Genomic DNA, 27677 nt, shown 5'->3' with positions numbered 1-27677 from the left:
CTATTATCGACCATTATGAAGATTTATTAGGGCAAAAGATGGATTAAAATCACCTGATTCTTTTTCACTGAAGAATAAAGCTTCCAGGCAAAATAAACTGGAGACTCACTTAACTACTCCCACTAAAGAAATGATTTGGTTTTTAATTATTTTAATCCCTCTTTTGCTCTTATCAACCTTGGGAATGATTAGTCAGAGTTTTAAAACATTATTTTTTTTCTTTCCATTTAACATGGTTCTGTAAAAGTGTCTTATCTATATTCTCTTTTTCCTATTGGGTTCTTATATTTCAAAGGATAACTCAAATAAGTTTTTATTTTAACTAGTAATTTTAAAGAGTATTGTTTAAATGTATATGATTCTTTTTCTAATTGTCTTTTCATAAGCATTTATGTAATAAATAAAACTTTAAAAATAACCCACAACATTTAAAATATTTTTAGGAAAGATTTCTAGAACTTGTAATACCTGATGCCCAGGAGTGCTCAAACACATTCTTTTAATGCTGCTTCCAAGTGCGGTAACATCTGACCAGTAGAGACAATTTTCCATCCAATCAAAATCAAGGGCAACAGAATTGGTTAAATTACGAGCCAAAAGCTCTGTGTCAAAGCCATGAAGATCAATTTGTCGAATATAATAACGATTGGAAAATATAAGCATTGGTTTCACAGCTATAAGAGAATAAAGATATACATAATTATTAAACAGCAAAATTTGGTTTTCAAATAATATAAATTATAATAAGATATACATGATCCCACAGGAAAAAAGAGAAAACTGTTAGGAAGGATCCTTCTCCAAAATGCATAAAAAAGTATATCGCAACTAATATTTTTTATTCTTTATCTAACAACTAAAGTAAAAGATCTTTACTATTTTAAATCACAAGCTGAAAAGATAGAAAATATAGAACATTAGTATGGGAAAAAATTTTAAATTAATATTAGCAAAACACATTAAAAAAATCCTATTAACTGCAGAAAATAAAGTTTACATTGAAAAAAGAAAATTAAAAAATCCAACTAAGCATATAACATTAAAATCAGTTAACCTTTTGTAAAAAGGCATGTTTTAAAACAACATCTGGCATAGACAACTGAAATAATCGAACTTTAAGATACCATCATTATGTATTATCTAGTATCTAGCAGACTGATTAATCTGAAATCATGTAACTGAACTAGAATCCAATAGAATGATTTTCAGTCCAGTTGGAGCAACCTAAAATCATACAATCGAACTGTAATCCAATATAATGATTTCCAGTCCAGTTGGAGCAATGTGAAATGATTCAACAGAAGTAGAATCCAATAGAATGATTTTCCATCCAGTTGGAATTATCTGAAACCACACAACTGAAGTAAAATCCCATAGAATGATTCTCAGTCCAGTTGGAGCCATCAGAAATCATGCAGCTGAACTAGAATCCAATAGAAAAATTCCCAGTCCAATTGATTGAGTTTTATAATTACAGAAATGTCACCATTCCAAACTTGCAGAGAAAATATTAATTAGTTAGAAATTGAAAATTGAAGACATGGGAAAGTCATATTTTACTTTGCTCAATAAGGTCACATTTGTAAGCTTATTGTTATGACATAACTGGCCCTGGAAATATAGAACATTTATAATATTAAGCAATAATACTCACAGGTGTTAGCTTTACATGTTACACCACCGTCTAGTGAGAGGTAGCCTGTTTCACAGATACACTTGTATGATCCTTGGGTATTACGGCAATGTTGGCTGCATGGATGCTCCTCTTTGCATTCATCAATATCTAGAATAATTTCAATTTTTGAACACATGTTACCACTGAAGTGCAAAAATCAGTTATTCCACAGGTTATCTAGCTATTGTACAGATCAACTAGAGAGATCTGTTAAAGTGTTGAAAATTGCTTCAATTTCACTTATTACCTAGGTAATTTGCAAACTACCTAAATAATTTGCCCATTACCTACTAAACGTTTATTAAAGAGAAAATAAGATCTTTTCTGGAACAACAGCAATGTTACTGTACTTCTTCAGCTTAAATTACCATAATGCTAAAATAACCAACAAATCAGTTGATAAAATGATCATTAATGTGTACGTGACCAGAGGAGCCAACTTTCCAAACTAGCTATACAAGTACAATAATACATAAAAACAAATTTCAAATTAGTGGAATTTAAAGGTACTTTTACTACTTAATTCGACATAGGTACCATATACCTAACATTACTCTACATATACCTAACATTAATAATATTATGCATGAATTTATCGTTAAATAAAAAAAGTAATATTTGAGTTTTACTTTTTTCGACTATTCGCTGCAAATAGCAAAGTTTCATAGCTCTTGGTAGACGAGGGAGAAAAAAACAATTTAATAAATTATTAATATTTACCTTCACATATTTGTCCATCACTAATAGGGCGATAACCATCACGGCAAGTACATTTATATCCAATAGGAAGATCAACACACTTATGGGCACATGTAAATTCTGATTCACATTCATTAATATCTAAATGAAAAAAAGAAGAAAAAAGTTTTTCGTTATGTTTTAATACTGATGATATTTGGTAGCATAGCAAAATAGTTATGTATTTTCAAACATTATGTAACAGAAACAAAAGTAACATTTTTCTTGATAGTTACTGTACAGAAATTATAGGAATTTCAAGAGATTCTATCATCTAATTAGTTCACTTCATTACTGCATAAATATGTAACTCAGATAACTTAAATACACTTTTTATATTAAGGATTTATACTATTAGGACCTTAGTCTTAAAACTTGAAGTAAATTATTTCTTTTTCATTTTTTCAGAATAAAAGTATCTCACTAAAAAATTCTAAATTAATGTTTAAGTAAGACAGCATGCCTAAGAGAATGATAGTAATCAATTTCGTTTCTAACTAAAAACATCATTTAATATCATGTAAAAGTTTATTAAGAAAATAACTTAAAAAAATATGATAATTTAATAAATTTTACTTCAGTAAAGATTGAATTGAATATATAGCATAAAAAGCAGAAGAGGCAAATACATAAACGTTTTAACCAGTAAAAAATTTTCTCTTTTATTGTGCCTACAGTTTTATATATAAAATTGCCCACATGAAAATTGAATAAATGTAATAAGGTCAGAAATACAGTAATGATAGCAGAGCTAGCCTTTAAAATTATAAATTGAATTAGAGGAATACACCACAGTTTGCCATATATCCCAATATAACCTATCACCCATCCAAATGTATAAGTCGACCCACTTTTTTTGATTAGGATGTTGAAAATTTCTAAAACTTAAAAAACATTTTAAAAAAATTATGCAGTCTACAAAATTTTTTGAAATTACTCTGGATATGATACATTTGCCCACAAATAAAGATATGTGGCAACCAATTAATCAGGTTAAATTTGTAGCTTTAAGGTATATTTTAAAAATCATTGTATTATATTTTTGAAACACACTTGAATAAATTATCTTAACTTTTTCAGAGTGCATAGCCAAATTTCTTAACAAAAAATAAGCACTTTTAAGCACTTTTCAAGCACTTAAATATATTTTTAAACGCTTTAAAAAAGTATAATAAGTAAGCAGGGTTGGCAAGTTTTTGACAATTGACTGTTTTATCCGGTTTTAACCGTCATGTCAAAAAAAGAGGAAAAAAACTTTTGGTATAGTTTTTGACAATTGTCGAAAATCATGAAATTTGTGTAATATGTAAAACGTATGACGTTTTCGTATGCTACGCACCGTGGGTACGCCGAAATAGATTGGGGTTTAGTTAATTGTAAAAACGTTAAATAGAAAAATTTGAACAGTGTCTTTTTGTATAATTCTTGGCGAAAATCAACATGGTAAAGGAAAAATCTCATTTTGGAAAAGAGAAAAGTAAGCATTTTTTATAAACACCCAATGAAAAAAAGCACCTTTAAAGGTTTTTAAAACACGAAAATCGAAAATATACACCTTTAAGTACTTTTTAAAAATGCTACACACCCTGTTTTTGTTGTTCTATTTTTTCTGAACCTAAATTAAAGTATTGTTTCTAAAAATATTTTTATATGTAATGGAAACATGAGAAATGATACAAAATTTACAGTATATAATATTAAAAAAAATAGTTTTTCAAATGGATAAATTGAAACAGAGTTATTCACAACTATCTCTTTGTTTATAATGCATTGATATGTCTTGATTAAAAATCATAGAAATTTATTAATGGTGTATAAAGCTTTACATTATGTATATCTTTTTTAGAAAGTTAATTTGAAATACTTTTGCAAGTAAATTCTTAACGGATAAAATTCTGTTCTTGGATTATTTCATTAGACCCATGTAGAGTGCGTCAAAAAAAACCACCCCAAACAACTTTCGATCTATTGATCGGATCTTCACGTTCTAGGACTCATTCTTAATGATTTGAGAGGATGACTCCAAACATGTTAATCAATAGAGCAGGCAATATTTCAAGAAACGAAATCAGACACAAAAATGTGCTTTCTCTGAATAAACATATCTTTTTTTCGAGAGATTCGGATTTTTGATCCCCAAAATATAGAGAATTGCCGCAATCTAGGAAATATGGTCCCCACAGTTTGGTCAGAAGAGCAGTCCAAAGTATGGACCCCTTAATGTCAATTTTACATTTTTTGCATCTTTCGCCATATGTCTAAAACTTTTAAACAAATTGAAACATTTTTGCACGCAATTATAATATTTGTTTATGCATGGAGAAAAAAAACGTCTAGCAAGTATTTGTTATTTGCTATTATTTTATTTGATAATAGTAAAAAAAAATTTGAATTGTAAGTTATACAATTTTTTACATCATTTTGAAGAATGCAATTTTAAACAGCAAAATACTAAATTTGTGTGAAATCGGTCTGATAGTTCCTGAGAAATCAAGTTTTTTAAAAAAAAGTCAGATATTTAAGTTTTGATTTCTCAGGGACTATTCAACCGATTTTGCTCATATTTTAAATTTTGTCATGATAAACAACAGAAGACAAATGAAAAAAATTATTCAAAAGTAACTTACTACACTTATTTTCATCTGAATAATCCCCACAATCATTTTGCCCATTGCATAACACTGACATGGCAACACATTTTTCATTCTGACATTTGAACTCGGATTCACTACAGGATGTTATGTTTGAAGGCTGGCCTGCGGAGGAAAAACATAGCATAATAACTCAATATCTTATTCATATTCAAAAGATCTACTGATGACATGAAATTCAAATAATATGCTTACCACAAGTTTCTAGATTTTCATCACTTTCATCACCACAATCATCATGTTTATTGCACTTTAAGGTTTTTAAGATACAGCGTTTGTTAGAACATTCAAATTCATCCTCCTTGCAATGTCGATGAGCTAAAATTAAAATAATAAATAAAGACAAATGAACATTATACATTAAAATATTCAATAAAACTAACAGTTACAAAGATTAAATATTAAAGGAATACTTACGACATAAAGATGGTTCATCAGAGTTATCACCACAGTCATTGTCACCATCACAATAAAAGTTTCTCCCAATGCAAACAAAATTCAGGCACTGAAACTCATTTGATTTGCAGGCGTTTTCAACTAAGATAGACGAATTCAAAATTTGAATACATTTTAAATGTTTTTCTCAAATGTGATAACTAATAAAAAAAAGTAACTACAAATCAATAAAATTTAGTATATTTTAAGAAAATGCATTTAAAAAAATTATAGCAAACTCTCATACACATATTAATTGGTAATTAAGGGCAGCAGTGCAGATTCAGCATACATTTACTGGGTGTGACTAAAAAACTCAGACAGAGTAATCGGATCAACTAATTTCTTTTTAAATTGTGAGTCCTTTTTGTGTAATACTTTAATTATAAAAAATTTCATAATATATATTTTATTTCACTTATTGGTTTTTGGTTTTGTACAATATCAAGCAGAAGATCAATTTTAGAATTGTTTAAACAAGGAAAAGGGCAGTGCGAAAAAAATCATACGTTTGCTCTGTAGACAATTGTTGTACACAAAAATTTGGATTCTCTACACTAAAGCAATTGCTTCAGTGGAAATAGGATAGATTAAAGGAAGAAGGCTTGCGGCCAACTGCTAAAAAATTCAATAAGGGTTTGGGCCTCTGCAAAAGGCGTCTACTTTAAAACTAATTAAATATTTTTTTCATTAATAAAAGTCTATACTTAGAACTATTAGTTATATTTTGTTAATAAAGTTATATTAAAAATTGTTTGTCTGTTTTTTTTTAACGCACTGAACTAGATCAAGACCTTAGGTTAATAAGGGCTGTTTCAAAAATCAAACCATTTTCTAATACAGTGCCTGCCATTTCATGTGCTTCCATCAGTACCTTACATTTTTAATTCCAATAAACTGCTAAATATGCTAAAAGTATATCTAATTTAAATAAGTAATTAATAGAATCTTCTAAATTTTTAAAATCTGATCGCAATAAGAGAATTCCATTAACTAATAAGTTTACGAGCTAAACAATTAACGTGTAAGCGTGCAACATACCCTGTAGTAATTAAGGTCAAGAACTATATTGAAAGTACTCATAGTATAGAGGTGGAATTTTTCATTCTTTTTTTTAATTTTGCGATCAAATTTAATCACAATATTTGGTGGATATTTTTTTTTTGAATTCTGTATTTATATATTTTTTTATATTTATGAATTTACATATATTTTTTTATTTATGTATTTATATATTTTTTTTATATATTTCTTTGTATTTATATATAATTTTGAAATTTTGCATAGCATTAAAAGAAAAAAAAATTGTTGCTATTGTTATTTTGAAATTTTAATTAGACGATTTCCAGGTTTAAACTGTCTCAGCTGTGTTAGCTTGTTGTACAGATTGTTATTTCCAAAGAGTGTGTAAAGTTTACAGACTGACACATACTTTAGTCTACTGCTAAATCCACTAAAAGATCATCCATTTTAAATAAGTAATTAATAGAATCTTCTCAATTTAACAAATCTGATCACGATAAGTGGCTAATTCCATATACTAATGAGTTAATGAACCATACAATATTGTGAAACTGGGCAATCTACCCTGTAGTAATTAATGTTAAGAACAATATTTACATCGAAATTTTTAAATTTTAATCAAGATGATATTTCCCCGGTTTCAACTGTCTCAGATTTGTGAGCTTGTTGTACCAATCGCTTGCCCCGAAGAGTGTGTAAAGTTTACAGGCTGAAACATAGACTAACTAAAGTGATAAAAGATAATGAAAATAAGGAACAGTGCTACTAATCCTAAAAAATTGAAAGATTAAAATGTTCTTTACTTAACACAACATTTTTAAGATTTTGCTGGCTAATGCATTCAGCAAAACTTTAACAGCCAAAGAGTATATAAAGCCGTAGGCAAAGCATATTTTTGGGTTCTTTTTTCAGTTTTGTCACAGCTTTGTTAACTTGCTCTACCAATTGTTTGTTTCAAAGAACATGTAAAGTTTACACACTGAAACATGAGTAGACAAACTAGAGTAATATTAGACAATAAAAAAAAGGGATCAGTACTGCTAATCTTTAAAAAAAATAAAAGACTAAAACATTCTTTACTTAATGCAACAACCCATTTAAGATTTTGCTAACAAATGTAGTCAATTTTACCAGCCAAAGAATATATAAAGCTGCTGATAATGCATGTTTTTGGGTTCCTTTTTTAAGTTCAAAGTCATGCAAAGATATGCATAAATTATTTCCTATTAATTAAAAAGTAATATTCGTTCATTCAATAAAAATCATAAATACAATCATTAATCTTTTTATTCAATAACCTTGAGTTGAGTTCAGAATAAAATCAACTTTGAGAGTATCTCTCTAGCATAGAACTCTAAAACCATTACATGATTGCTATATGTTTTGAATTTATTAAAATTTGTTTTTATTTCTTACACTTCCACTAACTCATTTGAATGCACATAGCTAAAAAAAGCGCCTTAGCAAATAAATTAAAGCAATTAATAAGCAATACATGGAATCCCTTTACGAAAACTATTCTAATTTATACATATTGCTTGCATTTTTGATTTCATAATGGAAGTGTCCTGTGGGGCTTGCCCCTGCAGCAACATCCTCCAGGCCCCGCGGCAGAATCGCAGCGACATGGCGACATCGTCGCAGAACGTTACACAGTTCTTGCAGAAAGATTTTTCTTTTGAAAAGTAAAAAATTTTAGTTTTCTTTTCTACAGAAATTTACATGTAATATTTGAACCATACATTTAGAATAGATAATAAATTTTTGAATAGCTTAATTTACGCCAACAATATCATAAAACAATGTAATGCTTTGATTGTATTTTCGGCAGTTATTTATATTGATTTTCATGTGGTTTTTTAATATCTCGATTTATTTCAAATAATATGGAAAATTCGAATCGTGCATTTGAGTATTTCATTTTTAAGGCAATGAGTCTACCTAATTTTTGGCAGCTATTGATTTCTCAATAGTTTTTAAATTCAATATTTTTTATACAATATTACAATTATTCATTAAGCATTTGAGAAACCCTTTTTGAGGAGTCCAATTCGCATGATTTCGTCTTCGATCTTTTTTTTCGATAACACGGATTACATGATTTCTAATTATCTTTTTATTGTGATGGTTACTTACAAAATGCGTAGGAAATAATTTGTGCACTCTTCCCCCCCACACACACACACATACAAAATGCGAGATATCACCCAAATTAGAATAAAAAATTATTACCTGCTCAATTAAAAAAAATTATAGTTTTTCTTTGTAAACACAGGACTTTTGTTATTTTAAATTATTAACATGTTTGTAATTATTAAAAGTGTCTTGCAGAAAGACATTAGTGCTGGACAGTTTTGTCATAGATAGCTCGAAAAAATCCTGCCACAGGGCCTCCAGGTTATTTTTAAAAGTAATTCATACATATATTAAAAATGAAAAATATTTATTTTTATGGAGCTCCATAATTTTAAAAATAAAAGATTTTTTTTATTTTTCATACCCGCTTCTTCATTAAAGCAGTTCATGATTTTTTAACATATAATTGCTTGTCTATACCACTCTGGAATAGAATAATGGACAATTGAAAATAAATCATCACCTTCAAAAGAAATTTCTTGATATTCATTTATAGAGAAGCTTCATAATCCTAAGATGTACTTACCACATCCTCTTTCTGGATGCTCATCAGATGCTTCTTCATCACCACAATCATTTTCGCCATCACATAGCCAGTTGAGAGGAATACACTGACCCGTGTTGTTGCAACGGAATTCATGACTCTCACACTGCCTGGTGCCTGGAAGATAAATTTTGGTCACAAGAAATCTCTGAGATTTTAACAGCTAGTGAAAAACCTAGTTGAATAAGTAACTAATAACAAGTAATTTATTTTTTTCTTAAATTTTTTTAAAAAAAACTTTAGTTTTTCAGAATTTTAATAAGGAAATATTATGTGGTTGTTTTAGTTTATTGAAAATAAAAATATTTCATACTGCACTGATCTGTTTCATCGGACTTGTCGAGACAATCAGGGTGACCATCGCATCTCCACACAGCTGGAATGCAGTCTTGATTGTTACATTGAAATTGATCTGAATGGCAACCATATTCTACAGAAGAAAAATAGGAAACATTGCAACAATGATTACAATTTAAAAAAAAGAAAAATAAGTATTACAATGCAGCTTGTTTATAATTGTGTAAACTTCACAAAATAAGAGTAAATATATTAGTTTTCAATCCAAAGGTATCTAAAGTAAGTTTGTACGATATTTTGAAAACAAAGAAGTTAACATGATTTCTAAAAATGCAAATATTTTATTCCTGTTCGATATATGCATATAATACTTATAAAATTCTGCAGATCAATAATTCAAAATATTTTCGCAATTAAAAATGAAAAAATAAGGATAATTAAACTAATGGCTTTCTTTCTATAGAATTAAAAGTTGTTTTAATTATTGAAAATTGTGACTGAATATCCATATAGTGAATTTAAAAAAAATGTCTTAATGGGCACGATTATTTTTATAACGTATAGTTTGATTTAATTTTTCACAACAAAAAAAATGACTTTTTAACTATGTATAATATTTTTGTAAAAGATTTCGTAAAAAAATAAAGAATTATAAAATAACAAAAAAAATTCAAATTATGTACAATAGTAAAATTTTAAAAAAAAAACTTTTCTAAAAATTATTAGTACGAAAGAAATGCACTTAAGAAAATTGTAAAACCTAAAAAAGTTATCAGTTATGTAAAATTGAAATGTATTTTACTCAGAGGTTGGAAATAAGGCACTACAAGTAGCGAAACTACTATAGTCGCTATTTCTTCATAATTTGGTTCAATACACTAAGTATTTCTAAAAAAAGTAGTATAGTGAGTAGGACAAAAAAAATGCTAGTTTGTGGCAGTTACTGGTAACTATTTGTAACGCTAACTTAATAGAGTAAAATGGTTAAATGCCATTAATTTTTCAAAAAATCCAATAGGTGCAAATGTTACGAAAGTCTGAAAGTAGACACAATGAGAATGCCTATGTGGCCCGGCGTTGTAGATTTTATCTCGTAGATTTTATCTTATAAATTATAGTTAATTTATCAATTCACTCAAAACATAGCTGTGTCTTTAAATGCACACTCACAATCAATTTCAAAGATTAGGAGGAACAAATTTTGTTCAGTATCTTTTGGTATACCTTATTACAAATATTTGATAATATTCTAGTATTTCTTGAACTAAATATAATCTTTAAAGTTTTATTCACTTTGAACATATTTTGTAAATTGAGTCTTCAAGCCAAATTCGTTACATAAATGTAATTAAGAAGAGTGGCTAGATTTTGAAAGTAGTTTATAATCACTACATTAAAATAGTTGCAGTTGCTAACTAGATTTGTAACAAAGAAGTTGCAGTTAACTACAAAAAAAATGTAGTCTTTTTGACCTCTGATTTTACCAACAAAATTGTATTAAACATATAAGACGGCGCATGATCTTTTAACTGGCAGACAATTAACCAACTAATTTTTATCAACTTTTTAAACATATTTACCAGTTTTCTCAAGAGAGATACTGCAAAATTAGAAACTTACTACAATCCCTTTCATCTGAGCTAACAGTTCCATTTAATCCATCATTGCAGTCATCATCTCTATCACACTTCCAAGTTTCTGGAATACATAATTCACTTCCTTCACAATGGAAAGAATTGGCTGGACAGGATGTTTCTGAAACTTCTTGAAAAAAAAGATAGAAAATAAAACAATCACCATTTGTTCAAAAATATGCGAAATTCATTTAGGATTATACTTATTTTTATCAACATGCAGTATATGTACGAGTTTTACAACTTTATTAATGAACACCTATTAAGTTCATAGCATCTCAACTAATTTTTATATATACTAACCAGTAATCAATAAGAAATTTTTCTATTAGTTTTAAAAAGTTCTACAATATTGTTTTTAACTTTGTTTATTTTGAGCCTCAAAACAATCAGATCAAAAATGATAATGAATAAATAAAACAATTTGCTTGAAAATCGATGACAAATAATAAAATAAAATTTTAGACAACTGTCACTTTGCTGCATATCATACTTTTAAAAAGCAAGAATAATCTTTACTAAGTTAAATATAATTTGATCACTAGACTTAGATAAAATGAAAAACTTTCTGCGAATTAAAATACTTCCATCAAGCTCTTGATTAACTCTTGCAAATAGTTTCAACCCTTTCCTTGCCACCTTATTTCGGCAAAATTTGCTTGAAAATCACCAATTTTTAAAAATTTAATTAATTTTTATAAAACTCTAGATTAATTCACACCACAGGGATGAGTTGGGTAAAAAATCAAAAAAGATGAAAATAGAAATCCTAAAATGTTATGTGCAAAAATACTTTTTATATCATTAAAAAATGGCTGAAATTTCAGCAAAAAAATTGTAGGACACCTTTAAAAGTTTTAAAAAATATCAAGATTTTATTTATTTATTTATTTATTTAAATCATGCTAATAAGAATTTGAGTATTCAATTTTAAAAACCATATGAATACGAATTTTGATGTTTGATTTCAAAAACAAATTAATATGAATCTCGATGTTTGATTTTAAAATCAGGTGAATACAAATTTCCATGAATAATTTTTAAGTCACTTGAACACGAATCAAATCATAATAGTGGCTCTTAAATCGTGAGAATACGAAACACAATATTTGAATCGTGAAAAATACTAAACACAATGCACAAACTTAAATCGTGAAAAATACTAAACACAATGCACAAACTTAAATCGTGTAAATACGAAACACAATGTGAGGTTTTAAATCATGTGAACATGAATCGCGATGTATAATTTTCAATCATGTTAACACAGATCACAATGTGTGTTTATAAATCATGAGAATATAAATTTTAAATTGCGTTTGTATAAGTAGGCAAAATCGTAAAAACTAATCCTTTTTTTTCTTGGGAATTCCGAAAAGAAACTTATTTTGAAAAGGCAGATTTTTTTTCTCATTAAATTGGAAAAGCGAAAAAAACTCATGGTTGAAAGTCAAATGCAAAGACAGCATTGCAGAACAAGTATGACTAGGCGAAGCAGAGAAAAAAATTCTCATCTCAGACTCTGTCAGACTGACCAACGAGTTAGAACAAGAGATTTTTGTTAAGTAATACTAGAACATTTTCTGCGATGGTGACAAATTTTCTCAGAACGGCTCTTGTGTATATTATACATATCTATTGATCAAATAATCATTCTTACTTGCTTCACAGTCTTTTTCATCAGACATGTCCCAACAGTCATTTTGACCATCACAGACCCAAGCAGGATGAATGCAGGCTGTAGTAAATTGACAATTGATGAGTTTTTGTAAGGGATCCCAGAACAAAGGATGAAGCGAGCAGTCTGGTTGTGCTGTTAAAAGTGCAAAATTTGTAAATGAAGGGGAAAATAAAGACAACGAAAGAATAAACTACAAAAGATTTAATTTTCATTTAAAAACAAAAGATTTACTGCAAAGAGAAATTTAATTCTAAATTGTGAATAATATTAGAAAAAATTTATTTGTTGAAATAGGCAGGATGTTCAAACTCAATATTTTAAAATCCTGATTATCAAAATAAGAGCTTGACTAGGAATAATATTGCTTTCACCCTAAAAGTTTACTTTGGTTAATTCTTCTGTTCTGTACCTACCAATGCAAAAAACTTCAAAACAAATTATTCTAACCATATCTCGAACTGTAATTCAGGAATAGAGTGATGGTAAAGCATAAACCAATTGACCATACATTGTAGAATATTATACATGTTATACATTCAATATTTAAGATGATATTAATGATACAGCTTAAAACGTTTTATTGAACATTTGTATATAATCAATATTTAAGCATTGTAATGTTTCAATAATTAAGCTATTTTTAATAATGATAACATTTAAAAGATTTTATTGTCCAACATTGAAAAGCACATCAAAACATGCAATATCTAAATTGTAATTAAAAAATGTCCTCACGGAAGTAAATTTATAAGTACAATTAAATTTTTATTTCTAAGATTGATGAAAACAACCATACATAATTAGCCAAAAAATGTGTTAACTTCATTTAGAAACAATCTTAAGATAACACTATACAAAAAAAAAAAAAAAAATCTCTCTATATATATTTAGATCAAAATAATCTTTTAGTATCTAATACTAAGATACATTTTTATAAATACAAATTTACTAATTTTAAATCCTTTAATGCAAAATATTATTTGAAATCGTATACAAAAAATATTTTAGTGCTTGACAAAATAATTTTTTAAGTACTTAACTCTCATTTGTAAGAATTAAAAATGTAATGCACTCTGGATTATTTTCAAAATGAGGCAAAGAATTTTTTTAGAGATTATCAGGAGAATTTTCAATTGATGTAAACATACAAACACAACGTAAAACTCTTTATTTTTTGTGACAAAACCTATCATATAACATTAGTGAAAAATTTGTTAATTTCATTGAAAATAATCTTTACATAACTGTGTAAAAAATTATATTAATAATTTGAATGTTTTTTAATTATAGACAAATTTATTACTTAATTTTTAAATCTTACAATGTCCTTGAAATCTTTTAAACATACTATAAAAAAAAACAGGAAAAGTAAAACTGTGGAAAATAATTGGAAGTATCATGTTACTTTTGATAAAAATATACAACTACTTCCTGTTAGATTTTTCCTTCTGTATTATGGGTAAAATAATTAACAAGATTTTTTAAAAAATATATATATATAAAAATAAATTAATAATCTTATATTTTATAGTTCACAACTAACTTAACACATTTTTTTTAAAAAATCGTGATAACTTACGACAATCCATTTCGTCACTTGCATCAGGACAATCTGGATCGTTGTCACACCGATATGATTGGCTAATGCAGGGTCCACCAAAAGTGCACCTGAATTTTTCTTCCCCGCAGCTACACTGGCTTTCGTCACTATAATCACCACAACTGTTTTGACCATCACAAACTCTCGACTTTGGAATACAGCGGTTATTAGCACAATGGAAAAATTCCGATGGGCATGATCTGGTTTCTTAAAAATTGGAAGAAAAAAAAGATGCTAAAACATACAAAGATACCACAAAAAAAAAAATTTCATGACATGCCAGAAAATACATTGTGATTTCTTATTACAAAGCTACTTTAATTATATTTTGCAATGGCTTAGAATTGTTTAGTAAAATATTATGTAATTTTAAAAAAATTATCACATTCTACATTATTTATCACATTCTACATTATTAATAATTGTTTAAAGATTGAAGATACATTGTGATTTATTATTACAAAGTTTCTTTAATTATATTTTGCAATAACTTAGAATTATCATAACAAAATAATATTATATAATTTTTAAAAAAATCATTATATTCTACATTATTAATGATTGTTCAAAGATATTTCTAGATATGTTTCAGAAAATAAAGGAATTTCATGTAAATAACTTTTTGTCAGTTCACTTGCAATAGAATAAATGTGAACGTAATTACAATCACAAAACTGACAACACCTTTCAAAGAAGGCAGCAGAAAAGAAAATTTGCTTATAGATTGCCACAAAGAGAAAAGTTCTTATGATATCCAATACAAAATAGACATTCTTTGGTGCAATAAACACAATATCAATTCGTCTTAAAAATTAAAAGACAAAGTAAATAAAATTACATATTTATTTGCAAAATATGCATAGAATATTTTGACACTAGTTTTGCAAACTTTGGCATCTTTCCTAGAATTAAAGTAGGTTTTTAATTACTAAATAATTATACTATTTTTTTTACCAATATACTAACAGGTATAAAATAATTGTTTGACTTTCAAATTAATCCTAAAATTACATTTCTTTCGAGTGCGTAAATTTGCATTTACCACAATGTGATAAAAAAAAAAAATTTCTTTTACCAAAAAATGTTCACAAAAATCAACTTTTTAAAAGAAAAAAAGCTAAAAGTTAAATTTCTTGTCATTTTGAATTATTACCTTAGTATTTTGGAATTTCACTGTTATAATTTGGATATTTTTTTCAAAGTCAATTGAAATTAGTTTCAAATGCTAATTATGCTGTTTTTGCTAATGAGGTTTTGACTGAAAGGCAAGAGCTGCACAATGACAATTCAAAAGTCATAAGCTGTACATTCCTGCTTAAAAATAACTTTCACACAGGATAATAAAAATTTTTAGAAACAAATATTAAAATAACATATAGTTTTTTAAAAAATAATAACCAACCTTTTGCATGCCGGATATACAAAAATTTAGTTATAAACTCCGCTTTTTTCCAGGTTTTCTTGCTTATAATTAAATAATTTGTAAATAAAGAATTGTAAAAATCTTCTTTAACTTTGTTTGAAATTGTTCATTTTGGTTACATTATACCAAAATGAACAAGTGTTAAAAATACGGACAGAATTATGAGGAATTTATCATAGTACACATTAATATTTAATATAACTGAATAACGTGAGAACAATAGAGCTTTTTTTTCATTTTTCTGCTTTAACTGCCTTATCATGCAGCATAATTTCTTTAAAAAAATTATATTGATAAATTGGAAAAAAAGGAAGATATTTTCTGAATGAAGAAAAGGAGTTAAAAAAACAAAATGAAAAGTTAAAAGGAAATTGTTAAAAAAAGTTAATTAAAAATTTTTTAAAAATTTCAACATTTAAAATGTTTTTTTTTAAATCACAATAACTCATCATTATGTAAAAAGTTATTTTTGAATGATATTTTTAATGCATAAATATTTAATGCCCTGAAATTAAACGTATAATTACTAAAAAACCAAAACTTCTCAAAATATTTTAACTAATTTGAGAAAATTAACATAAAATGTCTAAAAAACAATTAAACTTCTTGTATTAATACAAAATTCATTCATAAAAGCTTCGCTTTTTTCTGAACATTACGAAAAACCAACAAAATGAGTCTGAATTAAAAGGGGGGGAGGATTATGTTAATGTTGCATGTTGAAAAAAAATAATTTCTCTCTGATTATGACACATTTTATATCTTTCTTTTAAAAAAAATGTTGAGCAGTAATAGGTAACATTTACTTATACCAAAAACATAAAATATTTCTTAATATTACTATAAGCAAAGAACAAAATTATTTTTTTAAGAAAGAAAAGTTTCAACTTTTAAATAAATTAAAAACATTATACATAAAAAGAATTCAAGATAAGTGACATACTGCAGTATAGTTCATCTTCATCTGTACCATTGAAACATGCTGAAACTCCATCACAAGTAAGCTCAAATGGTATACACATTCCATTTCCACACTGAAACTCTTCTTTTGTACAGTTAGCTTCTCTTTCTAAAAATGGAAACAAGTTTTCTACTAACCAAAATATTTCTATTATATTTGACATTTAACGTTTTAATCAATCAAACATGTCACACAAACAAATAAATAATTATTTATTTTGGCTTATGATATTATTATTCACTTGCTATTAGCTTTACCTAAAGATTCAGATTACTTTAAAATCATTTTTTTCTTTGAAAATAATAATATATAGTTACAAAATTGAAAATTATTTAATTTTAAGGTATCTACATAATTATTTGTAACTTATTAAACAGTAAAACTTATTTGTAACTATTGTAATAATTGTATTGTAGAAATTGTAACTAAATGTGTGTATCATAAAATGTTGCTTAGTAAGGTAATAAAAGAACATCAATGTTAGTTTTAAGCTTTCTATTTTGAATACACAAAATCTAAAATAACAGAAAATAATATTAAGTAAGGATGATGAATAAATATTACAGATAAATACTATTTAATAAGGGATAGAATAATTTAATGGTGAATACCATTATGATTTTTATTAGTTTTATGCTAATGACAATCAAAGATATTTGGATCTTCTCTGTTTATTAATTTCAATATAATAATTATCTTCTTATGATTGATAGGGAGATAACAAAATAATAAGCTAAAACTTCAAATGAAAACAAATATTTTTAGACAAATATTTAATACAGCAAATGGTTGCAAATTTTTATATTAAAAATATCATAAAATTTTGCAGTAAAAGAAAATGTTATTTTGGAAAGTATTTTTTTAACCTGCACATCTAGTGCCATCTGGAAGAAGCGTTTTTCCTGATGTGCAAGAGCATATCACGCGTCCATCCACAGCAACATTGCATTGATCTTGGCATCCTCCGTTTAATATGTGACAAGGATTTAAAGTACCTGAAAGAATTAACAATCTAATATTTTCTAACTGTAATTAAATTTTATTTACAACCTTAACAGAAGAATTTTGCAATTTCACAAGCATTAAAAATAGAGACATAATGTTAACACAAAATTATATGTACATAATTTCTTTTTAAAAAAATTATATTTATAATATTGAGGGGAAAAAACAAAGATATCTTCTAAAATTTAGAAGAAAAAGAGTTAAAGAGAAGAATCTAAATGGAGAAATTAGAATCTAAATGAAGAAAAGGAGTTAAAGAGTTACAAGGTGTCACGTTAAAAGAAATTTTAAAAAAAAATTTAAACATTTAAAATGCTTTTTTTAACCAACTCATTAAATACAAAAAAAAGTTATTTTTCAATTAAATTTTACACATTAATACTTAATGTCATAAAATTAAATGCATAATTACTAAAACAAATCTTAGCTGAAAATTTAGAACTTATTTGGAAAAAAAAATAATAATAATAATTCAATTTAGAATGTATAATGTCTAAGAACCAAAGAAACTTGTCGTAGTTTTATAATTTTATTTAGTAAAATATTAGATTACAAATTAATTTATAAATAATTCATCAAAGTTGCATTTTTTTTCTGAACCTAAAGAAAATTTCTTTTCAAGTTGAGTCTGAATAAAAAAGAGCGAGCATTATATAGATGTATGTTGAAATTCCTCTCTGATCATGACACATTTTTAAAACTCTCCTTGAAAAGAATAGCACTATTAGGTAACATTTACTTAATATTACTGTAAACAAAGAGCAAAATTGTTTAAAAAAAGCTGCAACTATTAAATAATTTAAAATATATATACATATAAATGAATTCGATATTATTCCTATAATATACATGAATTAATAAACAACAATGACACAGGCAACCCCAGATCTGAAAAGAATGCTTTCTTATAAAAACAAATATTAATATACAAAAACCTAATAATGAATCTATAATTGTAAAGCTTCAAAACAATATAGTTCGTTTTAATACTTTACAAGGGGAGGGGAATATCATTTACGGTTAATAATTTATTTTAATTAATTATTTACTTTATTTACTAATTTATATTAATATAAATTCAAAATAAAAAGGATACTTACAATCTGTATCATTGGCAACAGCAACTATTCCCATGGGTCGTGCTATGTTTTTACGAAGCGTGACAACATTTCCTCCAGTAATTTTGTCAGCTCTCATAACAGCATGAGCAACCCAATCCGTCCAGAAAATGTAATTGTCATAAACAGCTAAATCAAATGGATGTTGAGGATGATCACTTAGCAAAACCTAAACAGTAAACCAAAAAACAGTCATTAAAATACAAGGGTAAAGCAAAATGTAAAAAATTTAATCTTAATTGGATATGTATATAAAAAGGAAATGCACATGCAGAGGTAACATTCATACACACATTTTAAGCTGAATGTTACTTATTCATTAGCTAGGTACTAAGGCTTTGAAAAATCCACTGCTTTGTCATCAATGCATGAACTGGTACCAGTTATTTAGCTAACCTTAATAAAGAATCTTTCTCCTACGGAAAAATTGAATGTTCGTCTCTTCATCATTAGGCAATTACTCCCACATTGTGCAATTCATCTTAGTATTTTAAGAATAAAAATATTTCTGAAAAAAACTTATTTAAAAAAAAAACTCAACTCTTTAAAGGTTGTTATAAACAAGATCAACTAAATTAAGTAAATTTAGTTGTAATTATCCTTTTTCTTAATAATTAAAATAACTTGACTATTATTTTGGCCCATGAATTTTTCTGATGCAAATCAAACAAATAAATATTGACTGAAATTAAAACAATTGTTTAAAGAACAAAAAGACTTATTTGTTGTTTCTTCCACTTTAATACAACGAATACACAAGATATGTGTCAGAAAATTTAAAAAAGAGGACTGAAAGAATTGATCAAAAGAAAACATACACAGAAACAAACATTTTATAAAAATTGAACAAAATGTTTGTTACACTGCAATAGTACAAAAAATTAGTTCAAGTAGAACAATGGATCTAATAGAAGGAAAAAAACTTACATATCTCTCAGTTCCATCTAAATTGCAACGTTCAATTTTATCAAGCCTTGCATCAGACCAATACAATTTTTGAGACTTGTGATCTAAAGCTAATGCATTAGGCATGTGAATGTTTGTTTCAATAATGGAATGAAGATCAAACCCACTCAGGTATGCTCGTTGAATACTTGGATTCATGGTATTCCAATTTGTCCAGTATATCCGCCTAAAAGTAATTAATAGTATTGCAAAATCATTAAATAAAAAATGCTAAAAATTAAAGAAATTAATGCATAGAAAAATTAAAAAAGGTAGCACACTAGATTAATAGCATGAGAGCATGTCTATTTAAAATATTTTGAAAATGAATAATAAATTATACCATAAAAAAATTACATTACATTACAAATTATACCTAAATAAATTTCACAAAAAAAATTTTGCAATTTAATTTGAATAAATGCATGATGATTCAAGTCTCTTTTCCACCATCGAACTTTGCAAACCATATAATATGATATTTGATGAATGTAAACTTAGATGAATAATATCAAAGTTTAAGTCAAAGATAAAAGGATTTTAAAATAAAGATTATTGCAAGAAAGAAAATTTAAATATTTAGTTTAAAAACAATCTCCAGAATTATAATTTTTTTAAAAAATACAGTCTCAACACATAAAAAATCCCTGCCTTAAGTTCAATACTAAGACCCTAGTTGATATTAAAAAGATAAAATTTTATTTAAATGTTCATTTGAAGAATGTATCAACCTTTTAGAATTGGTAGATGCCGTATTTTATCAATAGTGTGAAATTCTAATCTCTTTTTTCATGGGTGGAAAATATAGAATAATACTCTAGAAAATATACAACCACTAAATGAAAGAGAAAAAAATATTTTTAATTAAATATTACAATAAAATGTTATATAATACGGTAGGGAACAGATTATCCGGAACAATCGGGACCATCACTATCCCGGATAATTGATTTTTCCGGTTTTCTGAATTGCTACAAAAAGCCGTTCTTTTATTGTTAAACTCAACTAAAAAAAAAAAAAATTATTTGAAAATAATCTTAAAAAGAAGAAAAAACGATGAAGTAACACTAATGATTATTTCCAAAACGATGGTAAGGTAAACATCTTTCAAAAAAGAAAGAAAAATCCTAAAATCTTATAAGGAAAAAAAAAAAAATTTTTAAAAATGGCGGGAAAATTTATTGAATTTCGTCCCGGTTTTTTGGTTTTCCAGTTTTCTGATTTCTGGATAACGGGTTCTGTACTGTATAAAGTTCATTTAAAAAAATTTAAAGAAGCTCTAAAAAGGAAAAAATTTCGTGACTTTGTTTAAAAAATTGTGATTGGTAGACAACCAGTAGGAAAATCCTAGAGACCCTGAATCTAACATAGTTAGAGATATACAGCAAATAGGTAAGAAATCTGTGTTTGGCTGAAAACCAAAATTCCCAGAAAAAAAATTTCTTCGCAGGTTTATTTGGAACTCACCAACAAGGTATCTTTGTTCAAAGAAATCTCAAACTTATAATAATATATACATTTCTTCCTACTTTAAGAATAAATATAAACTATTCAAAGAATCTATTACAAGAAAATTTTAAGTAATTATACATTTTGGGAAATAAATTGCTTTCAAAAACTGTCATAACTATACTTGGCACTTTTATCAAGCGTTTATATTATTATAAGCAAAACAAAAAGTTGATTTTTTTTATAAACAAAATACAAAACAAACCGAATACAACATACAAAAACTAAAAAATATAAAAAGTCATATTTTTATATTTAAATAGCTGAATCAGTTAAGCAATAAGTTAGGCAAACTCTTGTGTGGGTTTGCATATCTTCTTACTGGTGAAAAAACAAAACACAGCTTGAGAAAGTTGATATAATTTTAACATGATTCTAGAGTATGACAGTAAACTTAGATGTAACAGTAAAACTTACGAAGCACAACTATCAACATCGATGCCTCTAGGTTTATCTTCAACTCCAAGCTGTATGATAACTTCAGGAGAAGCATTTGCGGATGCCAAATTGATTCTACTGAGTGAACTGTCACTATGGCTTGTCCAATACAAGTCTTGATGCACAGGATCATATGCCAGACCCTCTACAGATCCTTGCTCTGGCAAAATATAAAGGTTAACAAAGCATTACATTTTTTGAAACAGTATTTGTGATGAATATTTTGTAGAAACATCTAATAGTATTTAATTTGATGATTCTACTAATTTCACCTTTATATTTATTTATATTGCTTAATTTTTTTAAATTTATCTTGTTAAGACCAGGAATATCTATCCTTAATTACTTTTTTTGGAACTTACATAGAGATACACATAAGTTTTAAAAGAAACAACAACAAAAAAAAACATTAAGCAGCTAAAAATCATTGATTGCTGGGTGTAGGGACCATGCTCCATTATTTTTTTTAAATTTTTTTTTTTTTAATGAATACTGGTTTAGATTGTTCAACAGTGACGATTTTGAGACAGAGGCTAAGCTTTGTATTTATTAATATTGTTGTACAGTCAACCCATTTTTGAGTTTACAGCTATCACCTTGTAATTTTGAACCCAAACCAGAAGACAAGGTAACTCCCGGGACAAACTAACCTTCATTGAAAACTATTTGTTCGAACTAACCCGCATTTGGATTGGAAACATGAAAACCTCCCATGGTCAGCATGACAACAAGGGGATTCTAAACCATTATCTGTCTACCACTGAGGATACTTTAAGTCAAGATCAGAATATAAAGAAAGGTAAGAAACATTTAACGATACAGAACTGAAGATAATTTTGAATGAATGACTCAGGTTAAAATAATGAATTTTCAGAATCTAGGGAAGTGAATCAATACGTAATTTCACTTATCCAAATGTAAGGAATTTGTAACTGATGACATACATGATGCTTTCAATCCTTTCAGGGAATATCAGGCAATAAGACGAAGAGAAAATTTTTGGATTGATGATAAAGAACAATTGTTTTTTTAACAAGGAATTTATATGCTGCAAGAAAGATGGAAAAAGCAGAATGTAAGGGAAGAAAATAACTTTGAGTGTTGAAATTATGATCACTTTTACATAAAAAGCTCACAGATTTAATAAAAAAATTCATTTAAAACTCATTTGCACCTCTAATTTATTTTAAAGTACCAGACTGAGAGTATGCTTCTTCAAGATAATTATCTTTCTGTGAGAATTAAAAAAAAGAACTCGATAGCTGAAATCTTCCAGCAAGGCAGTGAGCACAAGTGCAGATAATTTTTCATCTATGTTTTTTTTTTTTATTTATTATTTTTATACTCACAAATTATAATAATATTATATTTATCAAACAAACAAATAGAAGTAAAATTGCTGAGATTCCTTTTTAAAACAACTCTAAACTTGTTTCGAATAAAAATTAAAAAGCTGAATTGAGAGAACTCCACAAAGAACAAAAGAAAAAGTTTTTTTCTTTCTTTTACTTGATTACTCATTTAACAGTACATGAATTTATTCCATTATTTTTTTAGTATCATTTTATACAAAATCAACTTTAATTTAAACATAAAGTTTTTCAAGTTTAATTTAATAGTGGTTTAATTTAATAATTAGAAATATATAAGTAAAAACAGAAAAAAAGCATTTGTTAGTACTATTTTTACAGCATATGTGTCAAACTTTTTTGTTAAACATATTTCTACTATATTAAACTTTTCTTAATATTTGTAAGGATTTGAAGGGTTAAGTGTAGTACATATTTTATTAATTCGATTAATATATACAGTTTTTTTCCTGCCGTCAGGGAGTTGGCCACATTGGTCATTTCCCTTCAAGAAGCTTTGTACAAAGTAGCCTTTTGTCAATGATCAAAGAATTAGTAATATTGTTCAGAGTTGGGCAAACTGCTAAGTCATTAAAATTCATGGAACACAGAGGGCAGTCAGAAATGCCTATAAGGTAAAGGTGATTCTGGAGATAGTCATATCCATTTGTTAACAGGGTTCGTGATTTTTTTGATTTTTTTAAAAAAATTTAAAAGAATCAGATTTTTTTTATTTAAATCAGATTTTTTTGATTTAAATCAGATTTTTTTGATTTACATCAGATTTTTTTTTATTCAAATAAACTGTAAGAACTTTAATTTATGATTAAAAAAATTATAAATGTTTAAACAAATTAACTTAATATTAAAACTATATTGTAACAATATTTTAGAAGCTCTAACTAAAACATGGCTTTGAATGCATAGCAACCATTTTGAAAGAAATGCATGATTAAAATTTAAAGACTAGATGAAATAGAGAATTTAAAGAATACTTCAGGGGTCTGTTTGGGTCTTTCTGATAGGTACCTATTTTGCGAAAATTAAAAATTATATTAAAAAATCAACACAAATATAGTAAAAATATGGATTTATTGTTTCTTACGAGACACAAAAATAAAATTTTAAGAATAAGTATTTTGTGTGATTATTCTATCATTTTTCCTAATGTTGAATTTGTAAAGGTACCGGCTTGGACAGACCCCTGTGCTTTAACTATTAAAACAAAGTTTAAGTTAGCAAACCATAACTTTAATTCAAAATTGTGATTTCTTTTTTTTTTCTCATGATTTTTAAAATGACAAAATAAATGTAGCAGACTGTGTTTATAAATGTTAAAAAAACATCTGAAGTACTCATCAAAAAATAAATAAATATTTAATCTATATATTTTTATATTAAAATATTCACTTTTAATTCTATATCAAAATAGATAAGTTAAGCTAAAAAAAATTAGAAAATCTATGTATTCATTGGAATTTTTTTTCACAAAATTTCTTTATAGAAAATCAGATAATGTCAAAGATACTGTAAACATATTATGAGAAAAAAATACCAGTTAATAACCCTACTGCATCAAATAGACTTCGAAAGAGTTTGAAAGGGAAGAATGACACTACAATAGGAAAAAAAACATCTGAATTCATCAGCCCGTTTTTTTTTCTTTTTCTGTTTTTGGCATATTACGGTAATTTCTTTTTAATATAACCTCAAGCTCCAGAAATATACATTTTCCATCAATAAAATATGATGTAGATTTTAATTAACGCTTTTTCATTTAAAAGGTAGAATTTTAATTAACATTACTTGTATTATTTTTTGAAAAAAATTCATGTTTATTAATTACTTTCTACAGTTACGCAAGTCTATATTAAGACAGCATTAAATGTTTACTTTAATCTGTACTTTCAATCTCAAGAATCAAAAGATTTTTAAAAATGTAATTTCAAATGTGTTGGAATTTAACACACACCAAGAAAGTAATTTCGTTAACTAAAATTAATTAATGCAGCAATTTATTTAAATTAAATTTTAATACTAAGAAAAGAAAATAATAAAAGTATCAAAAACTTAAAACACTGTCTTTTAACTTTTAAAATCAATATATATAGATAAAAAAAATTTGTTGATTTAAATCAATGATTTTTTTAAAAAAATCATTTGATTTAAATCATGATTTAAATCGTGATTTAAATCAAGCTGATTTAAATCAACGAACCCTGTTTGTTAATGAACATAACTATTTTAAAATTTCCTGAGAAAATCTATCTGGTGAGGTCCATGGGGACAGAATCAAGAATAAGGCTGGACCACATATTTTAACAAATTTATTTGTAGCCCGGACAATAGTGAAAGAAATCTGATTATAAGGAAGGGCGAAAGGAGGCTGCGCAAGTCAATATCCTTGTTTGGCCAGTCGATCTGATATCTCTATTCAGGATAAATTGCAATGGATAGAAATCTATCGGAAGAAAAATCACCTAGCCATCGTTGATAAGTTTGACGATTTTGTTAACTCTACAAGTTTTGAGTGGCTTCTTTGAAAAGAGCAAAGTGAATGGTATATACAGCAAAAATTATAAGCTTAGATAAAATAATCAAAAACTTATATAAACTATTATAATTGAATTAAAGAATTACATAAAATAAAAGAAAAACACTTACTTTCAACAAGAACTGTTGGCTTTGTACCATTGAAAAGTACACTGTTTATGGTGCCCCGCTGTATATCTGAATAAAAAAGACGTTGGCCGAAATAGTCGAAGGATAAACCAATCACGTTCCTCATGTGAATTTTGTTACTAATGCTGGGGAAAGGTGCATTGGGATTTTTCTCATCAAACATGTGGATGCTGTCGATTTTAAGTACTCTTGAAAACATTATGAATGCCTCATATGCTAAAATTATAAATATTTATTTTTTAATATTAAATGGAAGAAAATGAAACAATGTTACAAAATTACAAATAAGTAAAAATTGCTATTTTATCTTTCTCAATATAAAGTGTTTTATTACTTAGCTGTCTACTGAAAAATGTATTACTTTATTATTCTACAACAATTTATTTTTAAAACAATTTAACTTTTTAAAGAAAATAAGATTTTTGGAGAAAAAAAAAACTTTTTTAATAATAAATTTTCCTAAAAAGTTTTTTAAAAAGTAACTTAAATTTTTTATTTAATTTCAAATTAAATACCATAAGGCAGAACCTAGCATACTTGTAGACAGTAGTGTAAGACATAATCGTTTATTTTCACAGACATACTATATAAACAAAAACAAATAGCAAAAACTGAATATAGCATTGTTATAAAATCAATAATCTATAACAGCTTGTCATTCTTTACTGACCACTTCAAACGGAAATGTCATTAAAAATAGCTTAATTGCTATCATTATTTCTAAAAGATTTACTATTATTATTTCTAATTATTCATAAAACTAATAATATTATATATGTTGCATACGTTTGCATGAATGTCCATCTTCAGCTAATTGGCCGTGAGAACAAGCACATGTGTAAGAATCATTTCCTTGATATAAGCATAAGTTGGATTCACATTGGCCAGAACTTTCACAAATACCTTTTTCACATTTTCTAGTACAAGGATTGCTTTCTGCACAAAAAAAGTAAAACAATATTAAAAGAACATAGCAGCATTTTTTAAAAGTTATATTGAGACATCACATAAAAAAGTTAAAATAAAATATTCAATCATTTTTACTGGTTTATTCTCATTTGTCTAACAATGTGTCTAAATTATTCATAAAGGACACTCTTGCGATTTCTGATATGATACTCATCAGATTAAAATAAATATAGTTTTTATTATTATTCAATTTTTCTTTTTTACATAGCATAAAAAAAATTTTCTTTCTAGCCTAATTATGTACATAGATAATCCAACAAATATTATTCTCGTCTAACTTAATATCTTTCATGTCTAACGTTAGAATTAACTTAAAAGTTACAAAAACTAAAAATTATTAAGTTAGGAGGCAGAATTTGCCAATGATTATAAGATTCAAACAGAGCATAGAAAAAATAAGAAATCATTGTAATGGAATATCTATTGTGTTAAACTTAATTTTATCATACTTAGACATTTTTCACATTGCATAAAATCAATGTCTTACATGTCTAATTTAGGTATTATGAATGTGGATAATACAACACTGACTCCAGTTATCTGCATCATCCTTCTTAACTAAACAATTTCCCCCAAGTGAAACCTGAATGTGAACCCCAGTGAAGTGAATTTAACTTGGTAATTCCTTTATAACTGTTCACACAGAAAATAATAAGTTATAAGCCTAAGGATTATTAACAAATGTGAGTAAATATATAAAGCAAAGTCCCGACTCGTCACTAATTCACCCAGTAATTATTGGGGCAATTATAAATAATTAGTCCATTTGAAAATATGCTAAATGACTTGTTCCCAACAATTACCAACTATACCTTATTATAGAAATTATTATCTTATTATAGAAAAATAATAAGTTACAAGTCT

General features: G+C 26.7%; 1 protein-coding gene across 6 annotated transcripts in view; it reads right to left on the bottom strand.

Moving 5' to 3' along the window:
• LRP1 (LDL receptor protein 1) overlaps positions 1-27677 on the bottom strand; it is a 137418-nt gene that overhangs the window by 46463 nt on the left and 63278 nt on the right. For 5 of the 6 annotated variants that reach the window (XM_087157618.1, XM_087157622.1, XM_087157620.1 and 2 more), the window contains exons 43-60: positions 26631-26780; positions 25827-26060; positions 21793-21973; positions 19849-20053; positions 18904-19090; positions 17665-17793; positions 16781-16906; positions 14394-14621; positions 12794-12946; positions 11120-11263; positions 9516-9632; positions 9185-9319; positions 5482-5601; positions 5260-5382; positions 5041-5169; positions 2396-2515; positions 1655-1783; positions 469-674 (exon numbers count right to left, since the gene is read on the bottom strand). In XM_087157618.1, the coding sequence (XP_087013744.1) occupies positions 469-674; positions 1655-1783; positions 2396-2515; positions 5041-5169; positions 5260-5382; positions 5482-5601; positions 9185-9319; positions 9516-9632; positions 11120-11263; positions 12794-12946; positions 14394-14621; positions 16781-16906; positions 17665-17793; positions 18904-19090; positions 19849-20053; positions 21793-21973; positions 25827-26060; positions 26631-26780 (2816 nt within the window). The remainder of the gene's footprint in view (positions 1-468; positions 675-1654; positions 1784-2395; positions 2516-5040; positions 5170-5259; positions 5383-5481; positions 5602-9184; positions 9320-9515; positions 9633-11119; positions 11264-12793; positions 12947-14393; positions 14622-16780; positions 16907-17664; positions 17794-18903; positions 19091-19848; positions 20054-21792; positions 21974-25826; positions 26061-26630; positions 26781-27677) is intronic. The other variant, XM_087157621.1, reaches the window with a different exon arrangement.

Source organism: Parasteatoda tepidariorum, chromosome 2, assembly GCF_982258835.1.
Source record: "Parasteatoda tepidariorum strain Cologne lab strain chromosome 2, Ptep-v5.0, whole genome shotgun sequence".
NCBI classification, from domain to species: Eukaryota; Metazoa; Arthropoda; class Arachnida; order Araneae; family Theridiidae; genus Parasteatoda; species Parasteatoda tepidariorum.
This window is presented reverse-complemented; position numbering and strand designations above follow the sequence as displayed.